The sequence below is a fragment of the Plectropomus leopardus genome, chromosome 5, assembly GCF_008729295.1.
Source record: "Plectropomus leopardus isolate mb chromosome 5, YSFRI_Pleo_2.0, whole genome shotgun sequence".
Classification (NCBI taxonomy): domain Eukaryota; kingdom Metazoa; phylum Chordata; class Actinopteri; order Perciformes; family Serranidae; genus Plectropomus; species Plectropomus leopardus.
This window is the reverse complement of record NC_056467.1, coordinates 2987862-3003232: the sequence shown is the minus strand read 5'-3', so window position 1 is coordinate 3003232 and position 15371 is coordinate 2987862. Positions and strand designations below refer to the sequence as shown.

The 15371-nt window shown below is 39.6% G+C and overlaps 1 protein-coding gene across 1 annotated transcript in view; it reads left to right on the top strand.

Moving 5' to 3' along the window:
- phldb1b (pleckstrin homology-like domain, family B, member 1b) overlaps positions 1 to 15371 on the top strand; it is a 157148-nt gene that overhangs the window by 23708 nt on the left and 118069 nt on the right. Inside the window, 1 exon segment of the mRNA XM_042486315.1 lies at positions 12534 to 12629. Coding sequence (XP_042342249.1) covers positions 12534 to 12629 — 96 coding nt within the window.

Genomic DNA, 15371 nt, shown 5'->3' with positions numbered 1-15371 from the left:
AACTATATCATCCTATAAGAGAAAAGAAAGCTTATTTTCTTTATCAATTACATTTTTTTTTAACCTTTCTTTACATTATTTGATGGATTTGCAACAAGATGAACTGTAAAGACTCACAGAAGAGAAAGTTGTTGTTTTTGTCGCAGTTGTTTCTTGAAGCCGAGACGCCACAACTGAGGACGCCACCTAACCACAGCTATTCAGCATCGGCCCATGAAGCTCGTAAATGCCATGTTTAGGTTTGGATGCCTCCTCTGTGTGGGCACAGAGCAATGATGCTCGTGCAGTCTGCCATTATGTAGTAAAAAAATGTGGAAAAAGAGTCGAAGACATGAATTGTCATACCTAAACTTTCATAAGTGGACTTCTTCCTGTGTCATTCATTGTGTTCAGTAGGGCTGGGCGATATGGCCTAAAAATAAAATCTCTGATTTCTTACAATTGACAGAGAAATTACTCAAAACAAGTTTCGCTTTGATTTTAGCAATAAAAATGAGCAAAAGGCAAACTGAAAAATGTAGTCAGTCAGTGTTGCATATTGCACAGTTTTGCAGTTTAACCGTAGAGTATTGAAAATGACCAATTCTGAAATCATACAACTGTCGTTCAACGTTATTTCTTTGTTAAATAATGTTATTGGTCGTGTTTAAATGACTGAACTTAGGTCTGTTGTAGTGGAGTTAAATGACATCTCCAGCTCTCTGTGATCTTTTCACGTGTACGATTGTACAGACGAGGCAGGGCGGCTTTGTAGCACATACATGAGGGTTGATAGTTTTCAGCATGTGGATAAACCTGCAGGCTTTTCCACCATATTTAGGGGTATCGTATCTTTAGTGATATGCAGCGCGACCACATCGGTAATAGCTTTGCAGCGGGTCGCTTCCCTGTCATACAGGACACAACGAGAAAATTATTTCACTGTTGTTGGCTTCTTTTCAGCTGGCTGTTTGTGGACTGACGCGGTCTTGTTCATCTCGGAGTCAGACACTTTTCTCACACTCAGCTGCTGCCTCTGTTTGAGGTGTTGAAATAAATCCGTCATGCTGCTGCAGTTAGTTGCAACAACCTTTAAACAAACTTTGCAGCGGACTGTGGTTTGTTCGAGATCTGATGCTGCAAAACGACAGATGAGGCGGTGCTTTTTTTTTGGGAAATGTACTTGTCATTGTCATTATAGCTTGCTGTTATGTTGTCGTGTGTCTGTATCTCTAGGAGGGAAGCCAAGCCCCCAGGCGGTGCACCAGGCTCTGATGCAAATTTTACATAGTGGCCAAGAGTGGAATTACAGCATCCGGGTTGGTCTCGTGATGCCAACAGGCCCAGAGAAACATTTCCCTACCGACGTCCATCGGGAAAGAGCCGTCTGTAAATCATCTTTTTTGAGCGTCAAAACCCCCACGAAATGACTCATTTCACCATCTAGATTTAAGCCATCCAGTTTGATAACTTTGTGAAAGTCTAAAAGAGCCGCAAGATTAAACTGGAAGTCAGTTGCTCTGCCGCCGTAAGTCTCTAGTGCACATGCCTTATGGGCCAGTAGATCTGGGTATTTTTATACCTGGAAAAAATAGCTTTTTTTGCCTCATGAGCAGCTCTCATAGGAGGAGTGAACGAGGCCCACCTCTAACGCTGTATCCAGATTCTTAATACATCCATGAGGTAAATGCATGAGGGGAGGGCGCAGCCTAGCGACTTATAAAACTTTCAGAGAAAATCTAGATTTTCATTTAAAAAAATCATCTTAAATAGATGTATCCCCCAGCCCTGGTATTCAGTGATAACTCTGATGTCACATGTCTGTCCTGATCTGGCCGAAACACTTTTGTCTCAGTTTAAGAAATATTTTGGCTGCTACAAATTGGCAACATTTGTAAATGAACAAATGTCTCACTCTGAGTGAAAGAATCTGTTGGTGGGCGTCTGAGGGGTTTGGAGCTGAGATCAGTTGAAGGCCGTCTGCTGGGATTGTCAGACTGTGGTTTCATACGTACATGTTGTGTTTGAGCTGTGCTGCCTCCTCCTCGCTGCCATAAATTCACTCTCAGCTTTGAGTCTGGCTGTGTGTTGAGTTTATGTTGTGGTTTCCAGATGTTTAAATTATCTTGTCATTGTTGTTATCGTGTTTTACCAAAATCAGTTACCTCATCTCATGCCATTAGTTTCACACACTCAGCGTGTAAATGCAGCTGAAAGAACCACTTACCCCAGAGGATTTTACAGCTGGAAAAGAGTGATTGTATGCTTAGTTGCGCCATCAGTAGCAACATTTTTAGACAGTTTACCTCTTGTGATTGGTGGAATTTTTACGCAGCATATGTTCGGCACGTCGTCGTGTTTGAAAAGGAGCCTATAGTGAATCCACCCTTCTTCCCACGGCACAACTTACTGCATATCTGTGGTTTGGTTCTAAAAACAGAATGTGTCATTTGGCTTTGGCTGCACGCTGAAGAGAAAAACAAAAGTAACACTGCAGCACACAGTGTCCCTGAAATGCCAAAAATTTTCAACTCTTTTTCTGTGCAGAACGCGCTGTGATGCCACTGACACACACTTACTCTCAATCAATCAATCAATCGATCAGACTTTACTTGTATAGCACTTTTCATATAAGCAGACTGTAACCCAAAGTGCTTCACACAGTGAACGTAACCCCCCCAACACACACGCACACACACGTTCAAATACACACATGCATGAATAATTGCAGAATTGAGGAAGCGCTGCCATAAGTGAGGAAACACCAGAGGCAGAATAAACCTATGAAGAAAAGAAATAAAAATAAAAAAATACATCAAATAAGATAAAATAAGTAAATAAATAAATAATCAACAGGTAAAAAAGAAATAAACAGGTAAATAAATAATACACAGGTAAAGATACTGATGAAATGATAATAGTAATAATAAAAGATAAATAAGTAAAATGCTCAAACTGTAGATAAGAGGCAAATGACAACATAACAGCACAAAGTAAAAAAAGTACATATGTTAAAATGATATGTAAAATATTAAAACTGTAAAACAGATAAAAATTTATTTAAAAATAACTAAATAAAATATAAAATAGAATAAATGTTCATAAAAAATAAAAAGTTCAGTTGAAAGCCAAACTAAACAGGTAGGTCTTGAGCTCTTTTGCACAACTCAAAAATAAACAAAAAAATGACCACGTTTCAATCAACCCGTCCTTCAAGTTGTGTCTTTTGTCTGTCGCTCTGGTGTGTATAAATAAAACCCCAAAGTCAGCGAGAACGCAGGCAGAGAAAACTGTGAAAAAAGCTAAAGAAATGGAGGAATTAAGAGGAGATTAATAATGTGAAATAGACAGACACAGAGACATGTGGACGGATGTATGGGAAGATGTCCCTGCAGAAGGAGGATTACCCAACAGGCTTTATTATCACAAGTCAGGGGACCCGAGCAGAGCTGTGTGGACGAGATAGAAGCAAAACACACAGTATCAGCTCCTCTGCTGCTACTGTCTGTCCTAATACTCCTCCTCCATCATCCTGCTGTCTTCTCTCTGTCCCCTCCTCCCTTCATCCGCTCTCAGCTGATGAAGTAGAGGAACAGTCATCCTTCGCTGTTTGTTTTCCGTCTCAGTTGTTTCTGCCTCCTTGACACTGAAAAAAAGGTCGTTGTTCACGTGGGTCCATGGCTCCGTTTGGACATGGTGTCAACATGTGTCCTCTGTGATCAGATCGTAGGTGGACAGCTCTAAATGCAGTTTTGGATGCAGCAAATGTGTCCTCAGTGTGTCTTGAGATCTCAGGGCTCAGACCACAGTTGGAGATAGTCTTGGTCTGTCTTTTTAAATATATGGACGCCTCAGTGAAATGAATCAGTCACTCTCATGTTCTGTGCGACAGTGCGCCAAATATTGATCCTTTTGGCAACTGCAGACCTGATTTTACTGGACGTGTCTTATACCCCAATTACATGACACAATACTCCTCTTTTTAAGAAAGATGTCGTAATAGCATCAGTTATATTAGAACAGAGGAGTATTTCTTCATTGAAAGAAGAGGCTGTAACCAAAGCTTTTCCCAATGAGAAAGATGTTTTCGCTCTTCTCTCGACTGGCCTGTGATTAGGGATCGACAGATACTGGTTTTTCAGGGTCGATACCGATTATTCAGAGTTTGTTTAAATGTTTTTAGCAAATGTTTAATCAAAACTGAAACTTTCAACATCACATACAGAAAGTTCCCAGCAACTTTTTTTTTATAAAGACAAGTGAAAATTTTAATTAAAAATGAATAAATAAAAACAGCATCCAGGGGTTTTACAAAGTAAAAAGTTCCTCCCATGCTGACACTTTCTTTATACTTTTTAATTAATTAATTGAATCAGCAATCATTCAAATAAAATGCAGATAATCGGCAAAATGCCAAATATTGGCCCCAATAATCAGGCCAATAATCTGTCGACCCCTGCCTGTGATAGATGGTTCATCCCATCAGCTGCCAAGTACTTTTTGAGACACCCTTTCCCAAACTGTCTCCTGTGACGGCTCAGATGCTTCTGTGTAACAAACCATCTGGCACGTTACGTTATCGTTTGGAGGCAGACCAACTAAAAATGGGACAAACCCCCAGACGGGAATCAAACCCCCCAGCACAGCGGGAATCTTGAAGTCAGGTTACTCCCGACATAGAGAGCACAGGCTGGATTTCCTCCGGACACAGAGATGTGGTGGTTTTGGAAAAGAGCTTCTTAAAGGATAAAGAGCAGCCAGTTATTTGATGTTTCAGGTGTCTTTACAGGTGTTGTTGTATGCTTTGCTATTATTTGCACACAGACTGTCGTCCGTTGGACCTCCATAAAGCAGCCAGGTGTGTTTGCAAGGAAGTTTGTGACACATCTGCAAAGCCCCGATGCCTCCTTCCTCCTCTTTCATTAAAATCCTCATCGCCGTTTTTTCTAGCATTTTCCTGCTATGAGCATCTCACAGACACGGCGTCTCGCCTTTGGCTACAAATTGCATCCAGCCGAATAATTTGAACACATGATCAAACCTGCAAATATGTCACAGGCTGGTAGGAGATTGAGGAGTATTACTTCTATCATAAAGAACAAAGGCTATAAAGTTGTTCCTGGGTGAATGTTGAGGGTTAATGTGACCAGACGTGCTTTTGTAGCAAGTATGTACATTTTATGAAAGTATGTGATAGAATCCATATAATACATATAGATATGTAAGATTTTTTTTTGGGGGGGGGGGGGGTTAAGGCAGTAGGATAGTGTATAACCATGAAAGGGGGAAGAGAGAGGGGGACATGCAGCAAAGGGCAACGAGCTGGACGCAAACGTCAAAGATATTACCTTAATACACGGGCGCCCACAATACCCACTGAGCTCCCCTTATTTATGTATGTATGTATATATATATATATATATACTGTATATATATATGCATATGTGTGGATTTTATGAAATGTAAATGATATAATTCTTAAAAATGTTTGAAATGGACAAAGACACATTTTCTCCAATCACACGAAAAATACAATTGCAGTTTTAAATGAATAAAAGTAGGTGAATTTGGGGGATTAAGTGACATCTAGTGGTGATGATGGCAGATTGCAACCAGCTGAAACTTCTCCTGGTTACAATTCCTTCAGTGTTATTGTACACCCTAATTGGAGGTTTTTACCAGGAGCCTAAATACCTGCACAGGTCTATTCCTCTTCAAAACATGGGGATTAAAAGTGGTAAAATCACAGAAGAAAATCCCGTTTGACATATCCAGCCTGCTTAACACCTTCAGATCTGTGCCCTCTTTAATTCTGAGCGAGATCAGGAGATTTTTAGTTGAAGCCAAATTATGCGCAGAGGTCTCTGCTTCTCAAAAACAAATGGCCCCGCTAATTAAAATGGGTAAAAACACTGAATAATGCAGTTTCACATAAATAAATCAGTGTTTTTTTTCGAAACTGCTCATTGCTGAGGGGCTGTTTACTGTGGCGGCCAATGCCAGCGCGCGACTGATCCTATTTAGTGCCAATGTTTGGTTTGTCCAGTCTGTAGAAACATGGACTGGCTCCCTATGCAGATTTAAACGGCTTATTCTAAGGTAATTAGAATTTCAGGTAATTATACGCTAAAGAGAACATAGTCACTATATTATATCATAGGTCGAATTACGGGGAAGCTAAGGGGAACTCCAAAAAATTGTTCATTTTTGTGTTATAGATTTTCTGCACATAAAGGTTCCTGAAATAATTAAAATAAAATTGAATTAATGTCAGTGTTGTAGTGTTTATTCACTCTTAAATTCCATTTCCGAACATCTGTTGCCTCTATTTAACTTCCGTGTTTATCCTGCTGTGGCCATCTGTGCGTGAAGCGGCGCTGCACTCAAATCCCGACATTTAGACACCTGAACTCCTCATCATCACAGAAGGGACAGAGGGAGAGAGGTTGTTGTTATAAACTAGTTTGCAAAATAATGCTCAGCTTTTTTGTTCTCGTGATGTGTTTTTCTTGAAGGGTTGTGTATCAGAAGCAGAAAGATGTTACCTGTGCCCTCTGCTTTATGATTTTGGTTTTCTCCGATTAGGTTATTGAAGTTCTTGGTGATTTTTATGTTGTTGTTATTGTGCGATGGTATCAGCTGCTGACTGTTTTTTCGCAGTAACCTTTTGTTATTGACCGCACGCTGCCGCACACTTTGTGCATGTGACATGTTTTAGTGGCGTGCACCAGAAAATGAGGCTCTGTGTAATTCGAACCCTGATTATATTCCACTTCTGCCTGTATATGTTCCTTTAAATCCTGCACAGTGGACCTTTAAACAGCTCCGAGTGGCCCCGCAGCTGTGCAGCAACCAACTGAACCTCAACATGTTAGACTGACATAAAAGGAAAGGCAGATTCATTCCTGAGTATGAAGTGACCCGTCCATTTTTCTGTTTTCACATTCCCGATTATCTCCACATTCTCTGAGATGGCCCCTCGTCTGCTTAACTGACCACTTTATTTGTCCCAGATGAGTGACTGCTGTCCCGGATGAGAGGGCGGACAGTAGATCCTCTTCACACACTCGCAGCTCAGGAGCTACGTTAGGTTAGAGTTGCTGTGGATATGCGTGCTCCCCAGAGGATTCATCTTTTCATTTTTGGCACGGGTGTGAACATTTTTGCCTGCCATCAAGACAAAATGTCTAATTTGCATACAAGATATCTAATAATCTAGAATTATTTCAACAAAAATTTGCTCATTTTGCCTTAGGAAGATCGAGTCATTTCATTTGGATCAGTCTGCCGTATTTGTGACAGGACAACCTTTACATCTTTAGTCCAACAACTGGTATTGGTGTTTATTTATAACCCAAGTGGGGGTATAAATGTTTCTATTTTGTTTTTTTTATTTTAAATCTAGATTTTAGAATTTGTCTGCACCAGATATTAACTCTTTGAAACCTGAGTAAATTGGCCTATTTAAAAAAACATGGGGGAAAGGCAATGAGAAATGTAAGCAGACCCCCCCCCCCCCCCCCCCCCCCCCCCCCCCCCCCCCCCCCCCCCAAAAAAAAAGTATAGGAAAATAGACAATAGAAAATGTAAAAAAAAACAAAAAACAAAACCCAACAACAAGTAAACAAAAAACACACAAACAAAAAACACAATCAGACAAGAATATGACCAGAAAAAGTGTTTAAAAATAATTATAATAATTAAATAAAAAATTTTAAACATCTAATTATGATAATTAAAAGTATTGTTTTTTCTCTTTTTCATTTCTAAATTCATTTTTGAACTTAACAGCACATTGCTCTCCCTTCTCAGACATTAAAACAGACAGACAAATAAAATAAAAGTAACAATAATGATAATAATAAATACACAAAAAATTGACAATTACTAAAATAAAGACAAAATAAAGGGGGAAAAACATCATCTACATTTGAAAAGGCAGATATATTAAGAAAGATGACCAAGTTCTCTCAAATAGACCATCATCCCCTTTCACTCGTGCCGTTAGTCTTCCTAAATGTAAGACGTATGTAAGTTTCGCAGTGCCACTGTGTGACTGAGGGAGGTTAGTCACTTACTTTAACTGCTTTAAAATACATCTCCAAGCAAGGAGACGGAGTTAGTCGCATAGTTTGAGTCCAGATTTACTCGGGGACAGTGTTTTAAATGGCAAACTCAGTATGAAGAGTCCTGCATCTTTGGTTATTACTTGTGCAGGTGCTAGAACGCAGCACGCTTCGAACGGTAATAAAAAGGCGTTGTGCACCTAAAAATGAAAAAGTTTGCATCTATGAAGACATGCCACCATAATTAAGGTTTTCACTTGTACTTCGGTGATTGATGCACTGAAAAGATAACCCTTTGAAAAACAACCTGTCTGCAGCTGCGTTTCATTTCACCTTTTCTTTTTATCTGTCTGTCATCTCTATTATTCATCCCATCTACATTTTTATTCACCATCCAGTTGGCAGGCTGTCAGCTTCCCTCCCCGCGTCTACATTTTTGCATTCCAGCTAAATGGTGAGCCTCCCTCCCTCCCTCGCTTTCATAACCCCTTCAAAAAAAAAAAGAGAAGAAAAAGAAAAGAGAGATTCTCTCATGTGTGAGGAGAGATCCATGCCGGCTCTACAGGAAACAATGCCAGCCTTTCTGCCCTGGCATGAGGGGGACAGAGGGAGGGAGGGACAGAAAGAAAGAAATAGAGATTGAGACTTCTTTGTGTGTCCAGTGAGAGTTTGTGGATGTGAGAGAAAAGAAAAGCTGCTGATTTCCTCCCACAGTCGCAGAGAAACTTTGATGTGGTGGGAACAAACAGCCATACCACTCACATGCAATATGAGAGTTCAGTTCTAGTTTTAATTACATTTAACAGCAAAGAATGAACTCTTCAGAGAAAATAAAAATGGCAGTAACTTCTCTTCTTTGTCCTTTGGTCACTGTGGTATTTTGAAGATCAGCAGTCCAGTTATTTGGCATATTTAGGCGACGTTTAGACGAGAACGGCACTACTGAAAACATAGTATTTGTATAATATGTATCTAAATTTATGCTTTTGTTTTACTTTTTCTTACTTCGGCATATGCCTCTGCATTCTTTTCTTTTTTCTTCTCACTTATATTATTGAATACAGTTTAGAAAAACAGAATCAGAAAACCTCCTTGACAAAAAAGAAACTGCACTATAGGGCCACTACTAAGGCCACGTTTAGATGAGAACAGCCCTACTAAAAATGGAAAAGTTTTTTCTTTGCATTTAAAAAAAATCTGCATTAATATGATAACATCGTGAAAATAATCCTCGTGTACACGGATCTGCAAAAACGACTGAAAATGCTGCAGTATGCATGCCAGACCAGAAGTTGGCGGTGTATCTTTGTAATGACTCACTGTTCTTCTACAGAGCGGAGAGTATAAACAAACACAAAGACAATGGCGAATGCACGCATGAGAACCAACAGCGTTAGCAGCTAAAATATGTGTGAATATGTATCTACCAACCTGTTTTTGAAATTAAATGTTTAAGCTGCAGTGATAATGATTATCAATAACACAATCAATAATACACAGAGACCACAAATAAAAGTTGACATTTGACAGTAATTATGTACTAATGAAACAAATCATCCACACACACACACACACACACACTTGTCTGCTGCAGAGCCATGTACACAACTCTGCTCTTCTGGCGATGGGACAAAAGTCTAAAGCCTTTTTTTTAGCAGGTTTACACGTGCTAATTTGGGTAGTAAAGGGGTCTAAATTAACTGCTTAGTCAAGAATAATATTTTAATTTTTTTCTATTTTGTTTTGTTTTGTTTTATTTTATTTTCATTTATTTTATTGGTAGTTAATTGATTAATTGGTGCATTAATTAATTGTCTTTGATTACTATTTTCAATGCAGTTGTGTTTTTGTATTAACATTATTATTTTTATTTTTTCCACGTATTTATTTTATTTATTACTATTATTACTATTCATTTTTATCACTGTTTTTTGCTGTTGTAATGTTATGTTGTCTTGGACCCCAGGACAAGAAGGCTTGTTGCTGTTGTCAGCTAATGGGGATCTTTTTAATATACATATAAACAAATAAATAAAATCTGCCTAAATTACATGTAAATGTGTATCTGCAGACCTATTTTGGGGCTGAAATGTTTAAGCTGCAAGAAAGTGATGATTGATTAACGTTAGCATCAGGGAGCTACATTCGGCTATTTTTCTCTTTCTTTTACAAATAAATAATTCAACAAGGAAAACATACCACTATATCATAACCTGTGTTTTATTCACAGTGGCGCGTTCAGTCAGGCGTTGAGGTTTATTTACATTGTGCATATTTACAGAGCTCCTCCTTCCTCCCTCAGCATGTTCACCTCTTTGTTTCTCGGCTTTATTTTTATCAAATCACTTCAGTCATCACTCTCTTCCTCCCTTCCTCTTTTTCTTCTCCTGCTCTCTTTTGATCACGGCTTACACACACACGCACACACTAACACACACACTCATGTTTCTGTTATCTGGGACTCAGGAATGTAGGTCTTGGTTTAGTGGAGCAAGCAGCAACAGGTCCACCTCCTGAATGGGAGTTTGTGGAAGATACTGCGCCGGTAGACAAAGAACCGAGATCAGGACAAAGAGACAATCTGTGTTTCATGGGAAGAAGAGACGTTGAAGACGTAGTGTTGAAAGAGGTGTCCTGGTCAATCAAGCTCACACTGGTAGGATTGAGTCAGTAGCCAGGAGCAGCTCTTTGCCATGGAGGCTATGCATGTGCTGGACAACTGGAGGAAGGTAATTATTATATTTAGAAACAAAGGACAGGTTAGCACTTAAAAAGTTTCACATTAGAAGCATTGCATAAAACCTGAGGGGGGAAAACAGTTTGCAGAATGATTGCAGCTTCTGGCTCAGAAAAGAGTTTCTTTTTGCACAAAAGTGTTTCCAGAAAGAATTTTTCTCAACATTTGTTTTTATTTTCTGGCTGTTTTGTGATTTACTGTTTGAGGCTTCCCCGAGGCTGACTCCGCTGAATATCATTTCACGGGTCTGTCAGAAGAGCAAATATGATGATATTGCAGCAGTGTTTTGTTCTCCTGAGGGCAGAGTACATCAGAAACACATTTTCCATCCCCGCTGCACAACATTTTAGGCATGCAAATGACTCCGGGTACACTCTGCTTCTCTGTGATTGCTGTAATTATGTGTTTTCTAACCTTACCGTGTGGTTTGCTGTGCTTCCTCACAACCACAAGCTTCTCACATCTCATATAATGACTGCAAAAGTGTTTTCTCACATTTAAATTTACCCTCATACAGAATCTGGACACTTAACCCTTTGAAACTTGAGCAAACGGGCTTGATTAGCAAGACATTATTTTATTTTGTTTTATTTGTTATTAGGGATAAAGTGAACAAAACAAACACATGTATACAATACAACATGAAGAACAAAACTGAAAAACACATAAGAACAAAAATACAGACAATAACATTTAATAAGATATGGTATAAGTCCAGGAGTAGATTTAATTATATGTGCAAGAAATTAGTAAAAATCTACAAAACAATTACTTGAAATTAGCATTAAAATGAAAAGTAATATATAAAAATGGGGTATGACCTGAAAGAAGTGATTTAAAAAATAATAATAATAATTGTCATTGTTATTATTATTATTATTATTGTTGTTATTATTATTATTATTATTATTGTTATTATTATTAATTCATTTTTATATTTTTCTCTGTAACCTTATTTTAAATAAATAATTATAATAATTAATCTCGTTTTCTTGATATTTTCCTGAGTTATTTGATTATTTTCAACGATTATCTCTTTTTCTTTTTTAAAACTAAGTTTGAAGGTTTACATGCTCGTGAAAGGCATCTGAAAGCAGCAGAAGAAAAGTTATGTTGATCCAGATTTTAGTGGGTTAACAAGTGTCCCAAGATAGACATAGAATATATTTATAGCTGATTGCTTAGTGCTGACTTGATGGAAATACCCCAAAATGACTGGTAAGAAGAGAGGAATTTGTGGGATTTGGGTGCAGTGTGTGTGTGTGTGTGTGTGTGTGTGTGTGTGTGTGTGTGTGTGTGTGAGTGTGAGTGTGTGTGAGTGTGTGTGAGTGTGTGTGAGTGTGTGTGTGTGAGTGTGTGTGTGAGTGTGTGAGTGTTTTCATAAAGACTGAGAGACCAGAGAGCAGCCAAGGTGGCTGATTTCCCGTGAATGTGTCAACTACCAAGAGATTTAAATGTGTGTTTGTGTTTTAAGTGTGTTACTTCCTCAGAGTGTGTTGCTAAATGCTGACAACCATCTGTTACGTGTGTGTGTGCGCTCACACTATGAATCACACCTTGACACATTAGTGTCGGTGGAGAGGGGAGGGGGAATCCCACTAAATATGGTCACACTTTGACCACGGCTACACAAAACACACAAAATGTCGATGCTGTAACTTAACCGTTTCTGTCCAGCAGAGATGAAGTCACCCATGACGACATTTATCGCTCACCATCCGGCTAATAAAGTGTCCTCATTTCCTTCTCAGGACCTTCATGTGTCGCAGGGAGACAGCTCAGTGGACATGGACCGACTGAACAGGAACATGCCCGAGTGTGGACGGCAAACCCACCAGGTGTTACAGGTGAGTGTGTTTTTGGAGATGTTAAAAAAGGAACAATAGAGAGAGCAAGAGTTGGCAAAAGTAACAGAAAAACAACGTCATATGTTCTCAGTGTGTCAGATTTGTTCCATGTTTCCAGTGTGAACTCATTCCTACACACAGTGCGCGCTCTCTTCTTCTGATAACAGCATCCATTGATGCTAAATGTCAGCACGTCGGCCGCTCTGGCAGATTTTTGGCGCTCCGTGATGATGTGATGAATACACAGCTGGAGGTCTGACTGAGGGAAGAGGCGGCAGGTCGGGTCAGGCAGTACAGCTGGGACGCGTCCTGACAGCATATGTCAGCGTGCTGTAAAGCAGGAATCTTCAGCCAGAGTCAGTAATTAGACAGAGCCGGAGATTGGTTGTGTGCGTTTCCCACCTGCTGGGTCCGACAATCCTATCAGGCATTAAAGGGAAGGCAGTGTGTGTGCGTGTCCAACTTAGGCTACCTTCTGGGACACTTAAGACTGAAGGCCAGTTAATTGGGGACAGCTTGTGCAAATGGGGACAAAAGCTGTGTCCCCAATTGGGGAAAAAAACAGGTTTGGGGGTCAGTGGTTAGGGTTACGGGCAGTCTCCAGAAATTTAATGTAAGTCTATTAAATGTGACCAAAAATGACATAAGTTACTGTGTGTGTGTGTGTGTGTGTGTGTGTGTGTGTGTGTGTGTGTGTGTTTTCAGACTTTTTTTCTGTACATGTATGGCAGTTAGAAGCTGCAAGAAGTGAAGATAAACACGACAAGATGAAATTTTAATGATTCTTGTGGGGAAACTGGGACGCTGCCGATATTTCAAGGAAAACGGGAACATAAATAAGAATACAGCAAGAACGTAATTTTCCAGCATGTTCGACAAAAGAATGATTCTGTTGAGTTGAATAATGAAAAGTAAACAAATTATTATTAATGGAGAAGAAAATTGTTTCTCTGTGCTGACAGTTAGCTTAACCATTTACTTTTCTTGTGCTGCTTTTAGATGCTTTTCACAAGTATTTAACCCTTTGAAACTTGAGTGAATTTATTTGATTTCTTTCAAAAATACAGCAAAAAAAAGCAATGAGAAACTTGGTAGGAAATGTTCCACAAATTCCAAGAAATAAATAGATTTAGAAAAATATTTTTTTGAAATAATTCTTTATATAAAAGCTACGATCCAAGAATGGGAACAAAGGTGAAGCGGAGCGGACACTTGTGGAGAATGAGAGCGAACATTCGGAGACACCGTCGGAGAATGAGAGCGGACACCAACGGGGACACCGTCGGAGAATGAGAGCGGAGCGGATACCGGCGGAGACACTGGTGGATAATGAGAACGGAGGAGACACCGGTGGAAAATAAGAGCAGAGCGTAGCCTACGTATGGAGACACCTGCGGAGAATAAGAGCGGAGCGGACATTCGGAAAGAGCAGAGCGGACATTCGGAGACACCGGCGGAGACACATGATCGGGCAGATAATTATCAGTCCTGATCATTATCGTGCATCGATAATTTACTTACATATACAAAAACGGTCTGTAGTACAGATGTGTTCTGTAAAAACCTAATCAAAAACATTATTTTAAAGTTACAGATGTAGAAACATCTGGTATTTACTGCGTATGCAGATTCAGACCTGCGCATTACATGTTGTGTATGAACTGACAGACAGAGGATGTTGCTGCGTGCACCACATGGGAGCAGCAGCACACAGCAGATGAGGCCGTATGAATCCTGCATTGTTGCCCCCACACTGGCACATCTCCCCTCTCCTCCCATTCCTCCCAGTAAGCCTCCCAGTGCCTCCCAGTGAGTCTCTATCTCAGCAATCCTCTTAGGCTTGACCCCACTCCACCGACGGCACCACCACAATCACATAATCCTATTAGCACACACACGGCTAGCTAACCAGGCGAGAGGCTGGGTCAATGATCGCGTACAGGTTGTAAATAAGGAATGTAAGGGCTCCAAAATTGGGACAAAAAGTCACTTTTTTAAAAATGCAAATCCCATGCCAGTGAGTGACTCCACGCCCATCACAACTCATTTAACACTTCACCTGGCACAGAGCGTTATCAGCACTATGGAGCACGCTCTTCTTCAGTCGACTCAAAATAAATGTGAGTGAAAAATCATTTGCTGTGATGTGAAACTAATTTGTAAAGTAAAGTGAATGCTAAGTGATGGAGGCACACCTCGCTGTCACTGGCATGATATGCTGAATTTCCAGTGATGCTGAATTATAAAAGATATCAAATCATCTGTTAAATCATTAAATTATGAAGCAGAGTTGCTCCGATCACTACACAGGATCACTTGATAAATAGACAGGATCCTGAAATATTTATGCATTTTGATGTGTTTTTAATCAAGCAAGCAGGGGTGAAATGTTCTGTAAATGCTATATGCAGAACCCTTCATGCACCAAAGCATAAAACACAAAATTAAGCAATACTAAACAATATACAGCTTTATAATTTTGTCAAACTGGCGAAGGCGCCGGCATTTCCAGATGCCTCTCTGTCAGTTCCAGTAAAGTTCTGCTAAATTTAGGCTCTTTTGTCTATTTTGCAAGAAAAAATTATCATTCATGGAAACAGGTTCCAGCTTGTGTGTTCTGAGTGTGCACAGTCTGTGGTGCACCATCCTCACCACAGTGTGTCCTGTGTTTCACCAACATGCAGCAGCTGATTAGAGAGTTAATACCGAAAATGCACAGAAATAGTTTTGTTTTTATGAAAC